The 14577-nt window shown below is 46.7% G+C and overlaps 1 protein-coding gene across 2 annotated transcripts in view; it reads left to right on the top strand.

Moving 5' to 3' along the window:
* Positions 1-14577, top strand: part of LOC126483685 (proline-rich protein PRCC) — a 92767-nt gene that overhangs the window by 57449 nt on the left and 20741 nt on the right. For both annotated transcript variants that reach the window (XM_050106767.1, XM_050106769.1), the window contains exon 5: positions 8617-8835. In XM_050106767.1, coding sequence (XP_049962724.1) covers positions 8617-8835 — 219 coding nt within the window. The remainder of the gene's footprint in view (positions 1-8616; positions 8836-14577) is intronic.

Here is a 14577-nt window from a genome sequence, read left to right as displayed (position 1 = left end):
ATCAGTGCAAGAAAGAACATAGCAGCAGCTCTCTGAGGGGGGAAGGGGGCCGATGAGGTCTAAGTGTACGTAACGAAAGCGGCCAGATGGAATGTCGAATTTGTGGAGAGGTGGAACAGTGTGCCTGGTGACTTTGATGCGCTGACAGGTGATTCGGTTCTGGATCCAGGTCTGACATTTGCACTTTATGTCTTGCCACACGACTCATTCGGACATGAGGCATGTCGGTGACTTAACTCCAGGGTGTGCTGGAGAATGTACTGTGCCAAACACTGAATGGCGGGGGGAGGGGGGGGAGTGGGATTGAGGGGTTGGAGGGTGCCGGTGGAGGAGTCGCACCAGACTTCCTCTTCGAAGCTGGCGAATTTTGCTTTGGTGAAAGACAGCAAAGTGGAGGTGGTATTGAGAAGTTGCTGTGTATTCTCATCCTGATACTGTAGGGATGCAAGATCAGAAAGGTCGACGACCATTGAGATTGTGCTAATGCCGAAGCTGGCGAATTTTGCTTTGGTGAAAGACAGCAAAGTGGAGGTGGTATTGAGAAGTTGCTGTGTATCCTCATCCTGATACTGTAGGGATGCAAGATCGGAAAGGCCGACGACCATTGAGATGGTGCTAATGCGGGAATGGAAATCTGCAAAGATGTTGTAGGCACCTTTGATATGGCGGATGTCAGTAGAGAACTGAGAGAGGAAATTGAAATACTTAAAGCGATTGGTGGGGGGGGGGGGGGGGGGATGGTCAAGAGGGAGATTGCAGTTGGAATCTGCTACTGGTTTATGGTCAGTCAGGATGTGGAAAAGTTGGCCCACGACATCAGGACGGAAGTGTTTCATACCTCATAAACTACTAAAAGTTTGCGGTCAAAGGCTGAGTATTTTTGTTGGGCGCGGGAGAGTTTCTTCGAAAAGAAATGAAGTGGTGTGACCACGTCGTTGTAGCGTTATTGTAGGACCATGTGACCAGAGTCACTGGCATCTGTGGTGACGAAGAGTTCAGCACCCGAGATTGGATGAACAAGGATGACGGCTCGTGTGAGAGAGTCTTTGAGGGCCTGGAAGGCTGCGTGCCTTGGTTCCATCCATGGAACGGGGCTTTCCTGAAGTTTGCTTGTCGGTGAGGGCATTAGTGAGGGTGGCTTGGGTGTCAGCTGCTGCAGGCAAATGTCGACTGTGGTAGTTCATTGTTCTCAGGAACCGACAGAGATCTTTATATGTGGTAGGGGGAGGCAACGATAAGATTGGTTGCACCTTCGATTCAGGGAAGTGTATACTGGCACCTGACACTGCGTACTCCAAGAACTGGACAGATTGTTAGTGCAGTTGCAGTTCGTCAGTGTTGATCTCGACTCCATTTGATGAGAGAATGTCCTTTACTATCGTGATGTGGTGTTCAGAATCTTGCATGATTTGCTGAAAATCAGGATATCATCAGGGTATATGAAGTAGAAGTTGAACTGGAGCAAGACAGAGTCAGTAAAGCATTGTTATGTTTTTTTAACCCGAATGGCATGAAATGGTACTCGTACAAACCGATGGGGGCGATAATCGCCATTTTCGGAACATCTTCGGGTGCGACTGGAATTTGGTGATAAGCGCATTTGCAGTCCAGTATGCTGAAGTTGTAGCACCTGTGAGAAGGTGAGTGACATCGGGAATGTTCGGTATAGGATAATTGTCCATCACAGTTCTACACTACTGGCCATTAAAATTGCTACACCAAGAAGAAATGCAGATGATAAACGGGTATTCATTGGATAAATATATTATACTAGAACTGACATGTGATTACATTTTCACACAATGTGAGTGCATAGATCCTGAGAAATCAGTACCCAGAACAACCACCTCTGGCCATAATAATGGCTTTGATACGCCTAGGCATTGAGTCAAACAGAGCTTGGATGGCGTGTACAGGTACTGCTGCCCATGCAGCTTCAACACGATACCACAGTTCATCAAGAGTAGTGGCTGGCGTATTGTGACGAGCCAGTTGCTCGGCCACCATTGACCAGAAGTTTCCAGTTGGTGAAAGATCTGGAGAATGTGCTGGCCAGGGCAGCAGTCGAACATTTTCTGTATCCAGAAAGGCCCGTACAGGACCTGCAACATGAGGTCATGCATTATCCTGCTGAAATGTAGGGTTTCGCAGGGTAGAGCCGCAGGTCGTAACACATCTGAAATGTAATTTCCACTGTTCAAAGTGCCATCAATGCGAACAAGAGATGACCGAGATGTGTAATCAATGGCACCCCATACCATTACGCCGGGTGATATGCCAGTGTGGCGGTGACGAATACACGCTTCCAATGTGCACTCACCACGATGTCGCCAAACATGAATGCGACCATCATGATGCTGTAAATATAACCTGTATTCATCTGAAAAAATGACGTTTTGCGATTCGTGCACCCAGGTTTGTCGTTGAGTACACCATCGCAGGCGCTCCTGTCTGTGATGCAGCGTCAAGGGTAACCGCAGCCATCGTCTCCGAGCTGATAGTCCATGCTGCTGCAAACGTCATCGAACTGTTCGTGCAGATGGTTGTTGTCTTGCAAACGTCCACATCTGTTGACTCAGGGATCGAGACGCAGCTACACCATCCGTTACAGCCATGCAGATAAGATGCCTGTCATCTCGACTGCTAGTGATACGAGGCCGTTGGGATCCACACAGCATTCCGTATTACCCACTGATTCCATATTCTGCTAACAGTCATAGGATCTCGACCAACGTGAGCAGCTATGTCGCGATACGATAAACAGCAATCGAGATAGCCTACAGTCCGACCTTTATCAAAGTTGGAAACATGATGGTACACATTTCTCCTCCTTACACGAGGCATCACAACAACGTTTTACCAGGCAACGCTGGTCAACAGCTGTTTGTGTATGAGAAATCAGTTGAAAACATTCCTCATGTCAGCACGTTGTAGGTGTCGCCACCGGTACCAACTTTGTGTGAATGCTGTGAAAAGCTAATCATTTGCATATCACAGCATTTTCTTTCCTGTCGGTTAAATTTCACGTCTGTAGCACGTCATCTTCATGGTGTAGCAATTTTAATGGCCAGTAATGTAGCATGTAGGCATCTGTAATCATCACACATATGAAAGGAGCCATCCTGTTTGGGGCTGAGGTGTACGGGTGATGACCAGTTACTATCGGAGGGTTGTAAAATTCCCACCTAAAGAAGTTCCTGTATTTGCTGGTGACCCGAGTGTAACTTAAGGCAGTGAGCCTTGTGACGAATGGGTGGGCCCTTGGACGTGATGTTGCAATGACTGTGCATGGGCGGGGTGTGGTGCTGATTTATTAGGGGTGCGTGGCTTGGAAGCCAAGCGTGAGGCAGGCATGAGCAGTATGCATAGGGCTGTCTCTTGTCCACAGTGTGCGAGAGAGGTGCGCTCGGTGGTGGCAGCACTGCTGGTGCGCCTGGAGCGATGGAGTGAGCCGTGCAAGGAGGCGTGAGAAGGGGAATGTTTATCAACACACTGGGTGGGCGCATGCGTGGTGGTGGAGGGTGTGGTCGGAGCATGGGTGGCAGGATTGCCATGAGACACACGAGTGTCAGTTTGCGAAACAGGTGAGAGACACATTGAGATGAACACACTTGATGGGGGCGGGGGAGGTGGGGGTAACACTGTGTGGTTGAGACTGGAGTCATATGAGATAGGTGTGGTGTTACTAACCTGTGTGCTGTTGTCGGCGTAGCTGTCGGGTGCGGCGGATGAAGGCTCAAATGTCGGCGATGCCGAGAGGTGTAAATTGATGTTGGCAGAGATTGCGGCAAGCTTGTCCTTGGCACGTGGAATGCGATATTTCAAAACAGCGTTCTCACAGCGTAGGGCACATTTCTTGGCACTTCCCGCCAGGACACAGTTCACGGTTGCACAAGTCCTGCTCACAAGAGCTGAGCACTGTTGCGCTGAACAGTTAATGGCACATACAGTCAGAGCAGGTGGCAGAGCATGGTCACATGGTATGTGAGAGTTAGATGTGTGAAGAAACAGAGAACCTCGAATAATGATGTCCGCCACGTGGAAGATCCAGGTGAGGGAGAGGCGATTAGAGAGGTGGATTTGAAGCTCAACGGAGCCACAGGTCTGGAGTGTAGATGAGTTCACAGCTCTCAGGAGAGAGCTTGTGCATGTGAGGGGGCGTGTGACCATTGATTTAGGTATGTCTGAGACGTCTGCGCCAGTGTCCACGAGGAAGTAGCGACTCGAAGAATAGCCTTTGACGTAAAGGCGGCCGTTTGACGGGATGGAGGTGCGGATGGAATGTAACATGGGTTGGCACTTATTGTTCGATTGGCTTTTCGGATGCTTGCACAGGGGCAGCCCTTTTTTGCATCGTCGCTGAATACAGTGTGGTAACAGCAGTAAGGGTACATTGGGAGAGGAGGCAGCCGATTATCCTCTATGTGTTCGGGTTTGTACACTGGAGTGTTTGGTGCAGGTGCGATATGCAGTGGCTTGGGGGGGGGGGGGGGGGCAGAGAGTGTGCGTGCTGGGTGCGATGGGTACCAGGTGGCAAAGCAGTCGGGGAGGGGGAGGGGGGTGAATGGAGCGCATCCTGCCCCTGCCTGCGGCTGGGTGAGCTTCCGTTTCAGGAGTGCCAACCTGTTGCGTGAGCTCCTGCTGGTGGCACTGGTGTGTGTGAGCGAATAGACCTGGTCAGCCATCTGCAGATGCAAATTGATGGTTTCCAAGGCGTGAGGGGGGAGATGAACTTGGAGATCTGTAGGCAGTTTAGCTAATAACACCGACCATAGGGTTTCGTCTGGCATCTGCTGCTCACTGACCAGTAGGCATAGCCGGCACCAAAGCTGAGATGAGATGTTCCTCGTACAGCATTCACAGAATAACCTCTTGTGGGGAGTGTGAGAGGCGCTCGATGATAGTCTGTTTTGCGAAATCGTACTTCAAAGTTAGCGGTGGCATCAGAAGTAGGTCGCAGATCAGGTTTGGGTGCCCGTGCAGTTGAGTCATGAGGCACAGGAATTTTCAATTGTCATCAGTGACGCGGTATGGTTCGAACAAGTTCTCTACCAGTACAAACCACGTTGCTTGGTTGTCCTCGGATAGCAGTGGCAGGGTCGGAAAGCGCCCTGGTGGTGGCGACGAAGGCCCAGCTATCTGAGTCCCTCGTATCACTCGTATGACGTGGATGCTGGGCCAGCGTGGTCGATGCAGACGGCACTGTGTATGGTGCGATCGAGCAGTCTGTCGTAGCAGATGAGAATGGCACCAAAGCAATAGGAAATGATGCTGCTGTAAAACTCCAATGCAACATTCGTGGCATGAAAGTCTTATGCGGAAGGCCTGGTTGGCGCCATGTGAAAAGCAAGTGAGTGAACGGCTGCAGCCGAAACCTCCTGCAAGTTTACTTGATGTGGTGAGGGTAGGTGAAAGAGCAGGTGTACGTGGAGCAGTACAGTGTAATGTTGCCACAGGGCTGTTGAGATGACGACGAGCAGGGGCATGTTCAGAGGGGGGGGGGGGGGGGGGGAACACAGTTAGTATCACTAAGCGGCACGTTATTCACATCAGGTGGGGGCCCATAAAGTGCACTGAGTGGCCGAACGGTCACGGGAAAGGGGGGGGGGGGGGGTAAACTTGCCTGGAAATGTTTGTGATATACACTGTGCGTTGTCCATGTTGTAAACCAATGAAGTGGTGAACCATTCAGGCATGATCTGTACATGTGCTAGTCGCTAGCGTTGCTACCTCTGGATCACAGGGTCCCAGGATTTTCTTTGCCTGGGTACGGGGTGTTTGTGTTGTCCTCACCATCTCGTCATCATCATCATCATCATCATCATTTGTGACATTGGAGTGTGAAAAAAATTGGACTGTGAAAAAATTGGGACTTTGTGCAGGCACTGATGACCGTGCAGTTGAGCGCCCCACAAACCAAACATCATCGTCATCATCATCATCAGGTTCTCGTGGTCTGTACTAACAAGGGCGAGGTTGCGCCCGGCACTGTTGTAATGGTTGCCTGATACATAGTTTGTGCACGAAATGCAGAATCCACATCAGCATGATGAAATGTAGGAAATTTTCTCTCCTCATCATCATTTTTGAAATGCACATGTCGATGCACACTCACTGGAGAGGCAAAGCCTGAGAGTGCAGTGACATGCACTGTCAAGTGGCGAAAGTGTTGAGTGACGAAACTGCAGGAAATGTGTTGTAGAATCCAGGTGGTGGTGAAGCAGCGAAATGTCCTGTTGTAGGTGCAGGAGCTTCGATATCCACCTGCTGCACAGCAGACGGAGAAAATACTTGCACTACCAGGAAATGGCATGCGAATTCTTGCTCGGGATGACCACTGTGGGATTTTGAGTGGGTTGTAGCCCAAGGAAACACACACATGGGAAAGTCCTACAGCCAACCCAGCAAGCAAGATGGCGTGGGCCATTAGGTTAACAGAGTCGAAGAACTTGCGTTGGTGGAGATATGTCGTTTGTGCTTGTCAATGCCACATATTTATTATGCGATCTGAGGCTTTCCCAGAGTCTTTGATGCTTCAAAGGTTTTTGGGTGTCCTGCCAGAGGCAGTCATTGAAGATACACAATATTTCGGTGAATAATAGTTCCGCCATCATCAGGTGGTACTGATGGGATGAGGGGTGTACGGTGTGCTCCTGGTATATTTTCCTGTGGGTTCAGAGCTCTGGCCTCATAGGCTCCACATCATGCTTGGTGGTGGTGGGGACGTGCGGTGGTGGTGGTGGTGGTGGTGGTGGTGGTGGTGGTGGGTGCCCGTGTCTTGCATCTGAATGTTATGATTTTCTTTGATTGAGCTGAGTACTGGCTCCCATACCTTATTTATTTGGAAACCCAAGTCCCTGTTTATTAAATTATCTGTCACGAGAATTTCAATAGCTTCTTTAAAAGTGGAGTCCCAAAATTTGTTCATGTTGGCCAAGTCTTTCATCTACTTATAATTCATTGAATATCCATTCTCAATGATGCAGTGTCTGTTATTGCCGACTTGCTAGGCTGCAATAAGCTGGTGTGGCACTCTCATTGTTTGCAGCGATCTCCAGTGGTGCCGATTTTTTGACCAACATAGGTTTTCCTGCATTTGCAAAGGGCTTGGTTGACTCCGGATTTTTTTAGATGCAGGTCATTTTTGATCTCCCGTAATAGGACTCGTATATTGGCTGGAGGGTGGAACACTGGTGTTGATGATACATTGACAGCAAGCAGTATGAAAGGGTCTTCTTCTTTTCTTCTTATTCTGAGTTTTCATCTCTCTTTGGATTCTTGGGGTTCTTGCATTTAGGACCTTCCAAATCTGTCGACTGGTGTATCCATTTTTGCAGAAGACAGACTCTAGATGTTGTAGCTCTGCCTTCAGACTTTGTTCATCTGAAATGGTGTATGCCCTGTGTACGAGGGTGTTCAGCACATTATTCTTTTGCAAGGGATGGTGGCAGCGGTAGGCATGTAGATATAAATCTGTGTGAGTTGGCTTGCAGTAAACACTGTGGGTAAGCGAGCCGTCAGGTCTACAATGACCTAGAACATCGAGGAATGGAACTTTCCCCTCTTTTTCTCTTTTCGGCTTAATTTCAGATGTTCTAAGAACTCCTGTAATTTTTTGCGTCCATGTGGCCAAGTGACAAACATATTGTTGATGTAACGGAAGAAATAGATGGTTTCTTTTCCTGCAGTTTCCAGTGCTCTCCCTTCGAAATGCTCCATAAACATATTTGCTACAACCGGCAAGATAGGGCTGTCCATTGCTACGCCATCAGCGTGTTAGGACATGTGTGAAAAGCTGGGTCAGCTTTGGGCTGAACATCTCGCTGATTAATTTTATGGAGTCTTCTAAAGGAACCCGGGTGAAAAGTGAGAGGACATCAAAGTACACCATGATGTCAGACTTCTGCAGCCTCAGGTCCTTCAGCTGACTGATGAAGTCTCCCGTATATGGCATGTACACTTTACGACATAAGGCCAGAACTCTGCACAGGTATGTATACTGGAAGCACACTGCAGACTTCTCATTCCATTAGTACCACCTGATGATGGCAGAATGGTTGTTGCTCGTCAAAATATCGTGGACCTTCGACGATTGCATCAGGCGGTACACCTGATAACGTAGGAAGCAAATCATTTATTGTTGTAATGTCAGTTTCCAAGCAAAATATCTATGATAGGCATTGAACACTTTGTGATAACAGTACCAGTGTGGCAGTTGGTCACATAGAATTCAATAAGTGTATGTGTCAGTTGTCCATTGTTTTTTATTTGAAGCAATAGCATTGTTCTTGAAATTACATATTGAGTTTCTGTAACTATTAGTATGTTCTGATGTTGGCACCTACTTGGGGTTCATTTGAAGTTTTATTTTTTATTATTATTTCCATTAGTTTCACCAATTAATGCAAAAATATAGTGAAATCGTTGCAACTCTGATAGGCACTGCCCGAAGCAAGTAGTTCATCATGCAGTCCTTTAATCTGTTTCCATACACATAGTATTCTCTCTCTATCTCTTTAGTGATGCATCAGTTATAAAATTGTTGTTACTTTTAATGGCTTAATTTCAGTTACACCAAAATGTAACTAAATTAATTTCTATTAAATATATTCACAGCTTCAGAGGCTCTGCGGTCGTCGAGCCAAGAGACAAGGGCAGGCAATGGAGCTGATTGATGTGAGTGGAGATGCTATCATGCCAGATCCAAAAGAGTGGCTAACAAAACAGCTAACACAAGAGCAACAAACAAAGGTTCATGGTCATAGTCATCGGAGAAATGATGGTCCAACAACACAGCAGAGACGGAAACATCAAATAACTTACCTAGCATTCCAGGTAAGTATAATGAGTGCAAAAAGAATAACTTTAATAAAAATAAGCTTTAAAAAGTGTACTATCAGTATATTGTGCCACCATAAAAAAATGTTTGTGTGTGTGTCTGTCTGTCTGTCTCTCTCTCTCTCTCTCTCTGTGTGTGTGTGTGTGTGTGTGTGTGTGTGTGTGTGTGTGTGTAAGAAAATAACAGGGCACCTTTAGTATACAATGTTTGCAGTAATATTGAAAATACACGGACTATATACTGCTGTAATAAAACACAGTAACCATTCTGCAAACATATTTTTTAAATTATCTATTGAAAAAGTTTATTACAATTTAGAATAAAGCATTCTATTGCTTAATGTTAATTCAAATTGACTCTAAGTAATATTAGACACAATTTAAATCCTAATAACAGTATCTTGTTTCTGAAACTTTATCGTATCTAGTTTTCAATACATTTTACCTCCCTCTTCTTTTAGAGATTTCTGAAAACAAATGATAATGTAACTCGCAAGATATTTTACAAAATACACTCCTGGAAATGGAAAAAAGAACACATTGACACCGGTGTGTCAGACCCACCATACTTGCTCCGGACACTGCGAGAGGGCTGTACAAGCAATGATCACACGCACGGCACAGCGGACACACCAGGAACCGCGGTGTTGGCCCTCGAATGGCGCTAGCTGCGCAGCATTTGTGCACCGCCGCCGTCAGTGTCGGCCAGTCTGCCGTGGCACACGGATCTCCATCGCAGTCTTTAACACTGGTAGCATGCCGCGACAGCGTGGACGTGAACCGTATGTGCAGTTGACGGACTTTGAGCGAGGGCGTATAGTGGGCATGCGGGAGGCCGGGTGGACGTACTGGCGAATTGCTCAACACGTGGGGCGTGAGGTCTCCACAGTACATCGATGTTGTCGCCAGTGGTCGGCGGAAGGTGCACATGCCCGTCGACCTGGGATCGGACCGCAGCGACGCACGGATGCACGCCAAGACCGTAGGATCCTACGCAGTGCCGTAGGGGACCGCATCGCCACTTACCAGCAAATTAGGGACACTGTTGCTCCTGGGGTATCGGCGAGGACCATTCGCAACCGTCTCCATGAAGCTGGGCTACGGTCCCGCACACCGTTAGGCCGTCTTCCGCTCACGCCCCAACATCGTGCAGCCCGCCTCCAGTGGTGTCGCGACAGGCGTGAATGGAGGGATGAATGGAGACGTGTCGTCTTCAGCGATGAGAGTCGCTTCTGCCTTGGTGCCAATGATGGTCGTATGCGTGTTTGGCGCCGTGCAGGTGAGCGCCACAATCAGGACTGCATACGACCGAGGCACACAGGGCCAACACCCGGCATCATGGTGTGGGGAGCGATCTCCTACACTGGCCGTACACCACTGGTGATCGTCGAGGGGACACTGAATAGTGCACGGTACATCCAAACCGTCATCGAACCCATCGTTCTACCATTCCTAGACCGGCAAGGGAACTTGCTGTTCCAGCAGGACAATGCACGTCCGCATGTATCCCGTGCCACCCAACGTGCTCTAGAAGGTGTAAGTCAACTACCCTGGCCAGCAAGATCTCCGGATCTGTCCCCCATTGAGCATGTTTGGGACTGGATGATGCGTCGTCTCACGCGGTCTGCACGTCCAGCACGAACGCTGATCCAACTGAGGCGCCAGGTGGAAATGGCATGGCAAGACGTTCCACAGGACTACATCCAGCATCTCTACGATCGTCTCCATGGGAGAATAGCAGCCTGCATTGCTGCGAAAGGTGGATATACACTGTACTAGTGCCGACATTGTGCATGCTCTGTTGCCTGTGTCTATGTGCCTGTGGTTCTGTCAGTGTGATCATGTGATGTATCTGACCCCAGGAATGTGTCAATAAAGTTTCCCCTTCCTGGGACAATGAATTCACGGTGTTCTTATTTCAATTTCCAGGAGTGTATATATATAAAAAGAGTTCCTCTTTCAGGTGTGCCAATGTGCTTTTATTTCTCATCACAGTCATAATTTATGCACTTCAGCAAGCCGAGGATGAATCTGTGTGTATCTCCTACAAAGCTATTAATGTATTTGGTGCCAAGTGGCACCCATAGTTTTAAGGTCCTTGAAAATTAGCTTGTCTCAGACATCATATGAACTTTCTCTTTGTGTATTATGAGGAATATTTTGATGAAAGTATACTTCAAGAATCTTGAACATAGCTAATCTCTTTATATGCCCACTTCACCATAATGATGTCCAGTCCTACCAGTTGCTAACAATGTAGGAAAAGACAGATTGCTACTTACCATAAAGAAGACACGCTAAGTTGCTGATAGGCACAATTAAAAGACAATTACATAAAGCTATCAGCCACAGCCTTCATCAGTAATAGAGAGACACACACCGTTCATACACACAGGCAAGCACACCTCAAGCACGCACAACCGCCAACTCCAGCGATCCATAAATTAGTATAAATACCCGTGTCATATACAAGCTTGTGGAAATATTTCATTCTGAAGTACCTCACATATTGAAGAATAGAATTTGGAAGTTTTTTGATTAGTGATGTTTATCATTTAATGCACAGTGTTCTTTGAAGGGACAAAAGTACCCAAGTACTAGAAGTTGTCAACAATCTCTCTACCTACATCTCCCATTTTTAGACACACTAATGGAGTAGTAGTAACTGCAGCAGTACAATTATTCATCTGTGGATCACTGATATGGGGATAATGAACGTGCCATAGTATTCCAGAATGAGATTTTCACTCTGCAGGGGAGTGTGCACTGATATGAAACTTCCTGGCAGATTAAAACTGTGTGCCCGACCGAGACTCGAACTCGGGACCTTTGCCTTTCGTGGGCAAGTGCTCTACCAGCTGAGCTACCGAAGCAGGACTCACGCCCGGTACTCACAGCTTCTGTAAAGTTTGGAAGGTAGGAGACGAGGTACTGGCAGAAGTAAAGCTGTGAGTACCGGGCGTGAGTCGTGCTTCGGTAGCTCAGTTGGTAGAGCACTTGCCCGCGAAAGGCAAAGGTCCCGAGTTCGAGTCTCGGTCGGGCACACAGTTTTAATCTGCCAGGAAGTTTCATATCAGCACACACTCTGCTGCAGAGTGAAAATCTCATTCTGGAAACATCCCCCAGGCTGTGGCTAAGCCATGTTTTCGCAATATCCTTTCTTTCAGGAGTGCTAGTTCTGCAGGTTCGCAGGAGAGCTTCTGTAAAGTTTGGAAGGTAGGAGACGAGGTACTGGCAGAAGTAAAGCTGTGAGTACTGGGCGTGAGTCGTGCTTTGGTAGCTCAGCTGGTAGAGCACTTGCCCGCGAAAGGCAAAGGCCCCGAGTTCGAGTCTCGGTCGGGCACACAGTTTTAATCTGCCAGGAAGTTTCGTGCCATAGTATTATAGGTTAAGAACACACAGTTAATATGTGCTGCCATCTACATATTAACAGGTCTAGTTTGACAAGAATAGTACAATTAGTCGGCCGTGGCCTAGTATTGGGATCCGCTTCAGCATTTATGTGAAGTAATTTAGGGAAACAAGGAATGTCTAAATCAGGATAGCCGAGTAATGATCAGAGCTTTCTTCCCCCCAAATACCAGACCAGTCTATTGAAAACATTGCTGCTCCCTCGTTTGGTTGATCCTGCGTGCAATACTGTTTTGTTTATACATTCCTGTAGAGAAATTATTTCATAAATTAAAAGCTAATACCACACTGTTTGTCCATCAGTCACACTTTTAGATGACATTAGAAACATAACAATGGTTTTATTATTAATTATATGTGCTGCATCTTTCCATTTGTTTGGCTAAAAAACTGTGTCATCATCCCTTTGTAACAAGCAAAATCTTGGGCTCACAAAGAGAGTGAGATGTTAGTATTATCCTTTGAGAATGTTGGATGTTCTTGGGGATGGGGAAAACTCAGAATACAGAAATATTTATAAAATGATAAATGCTTTTTATTATCATGAAGTCATGTTATATTTTTGTACCAAACCCCTCATCACATTATCTAAGGACACCTTCACTATCTAGAATGTATTGTTTAACAAGTACTTTTTAAAAAGGTTTGTATCCGTAGGGTTAGCATTCATAACTTTCCCGTCACACTGACTTGCGTTTTTGTGGCCACAACCTTACTATGTGACAATGGTGGACCCCATTTGCTTCTGGCTCTCATGAATCCAGATCAGTCATCTGAGTTTAAACTTAATATCTCGTGATTCGTATCACAACGCTGTTTGTAACACAATTATTCTAGCAAAATTCTCTATATGCGTATGTTTGCTTAGCTATTTCTTTCATTATTGATGAGGAATATGATGAGTATGCACACTGGACAGACATATCGTGCCACATCTGGAATTGTTTGGTGTTTCTTGCTCCATAAACTTTGCGATATCAGTGACATATTTGATTAACCACAGGATACTTGATTAACCACTGGTACTATACCAGCTTTGATCTGTGGTACCTTATCTCAATTCCTGTGTCACGACTAGCTACAGGGACTCTTTCAGCTCCAACCTTTGCTACCTTATCTCAACTCTTATGAATCAACTAACATTTTCTCCCCATCTCATTTTTCCGTGGACACTTGCCAAGTTTCCTCACAATAACACTCTCTGATCTCTTGCTTGTAATCCCCTACTTTGGTCCCGACCATCATCTCTGGTAGGTGCTGGCTGTACTTCAAGGGACCAGGAGCAATATAGCAATGACGTCATGGCCAGTGACCCATCTCACATCCGTGCAATATCCCTGCACCACGTTGTATTGTTTTGGGTAGACGTTGTGTGACGAAAACACAAATAATCTTACTATAAGACATTGTTGCAACTGTGAATTATCTGTTGCACCACTGGTCTATGCTGTATCACAGCTTTCACTTATCAAACTAGAGAAAAGAATTACAGATATAAGCAAAATAGAAAGGAAGAGAAGTAGTTCTGAATGTGACTTGGGCACACTATGGACACCATTCCACATATCCATTAGCTTCATAACTTACATGTGTGCTGTTTACATTTATCTAAATTTATCAGGAACCAAGGTTTGTCACATCTTAGCCAAGTACTTTACCTACATTGCCTGGCATAATACCCTCCTTATCAGCATGCCCACCATACTACATCATGTGACTTGATTTGTAGACCCACATGTTACACTGAGAGCATATAGCTGGTCTTGTAGGTTCATACATTGGACCCTTTCCTGGTACCAGAACCACATCGTATGATATGCTAGTAGCAAAGAGTATAGAGGTGGACACACAGCCAGGAGTCCACAAGTGATTATATCACACATGTGCTGCTACTTATTCATTATGGTGCTGCTGGGGTTCTGCTTCCAGCTTCTCCTGCACCATCCGCTTCGGACACCACTGAAGTGGTCCCTTTGTTCTGTAACAGCTATAATGAAATGGGGAGCAATTCTCCCACTTGTCAGGATGGCAGTCTGCTTTTCAACCTGGGCATTGTGGGTTGGATGGCATGCCGGGGTCCAGAGGAGTCTGTCGGAGGTGAATGTGCAGCAAGACAGACAGAGTGCAGGAAAACACTTTATTATTCATCAAGCTATATCAGATACAAGTGCATGCAATTGTCTGTTGAGCACAGCCTGGTGTTGACCCACAGTGTCCTCATATCTGTGTAGAGGTGGCAGATGTGCTTGGAGGCAGCACAGTTCCTTGGCGACACTGACACCAGGAGCTGAGATGGCAGTTACTGATTGAAGTCCCTGTGGTTTGGCT

This window comes from Schistocerca serialis, chromosome 6, assembly GCF_023864345.2.
Source record: "Schistocerca serialis cubense isolate TAMUIC-IGC-003099 chromosome 6, iqSchSeri2.2, whole genome shotgun sequence".
In the NCBI taxonomy this organism is placed as follows: Eukaryota; Metazoa; Arthropoda; class Insecta; order Orthoptera; family Acrididae; genus Schistocerca; species Schistocerca serialis.
Note: the sequence above shows the minus strand (reverse complement) of the source record. Positions and strands in the feature narration are given on the sequence as shown.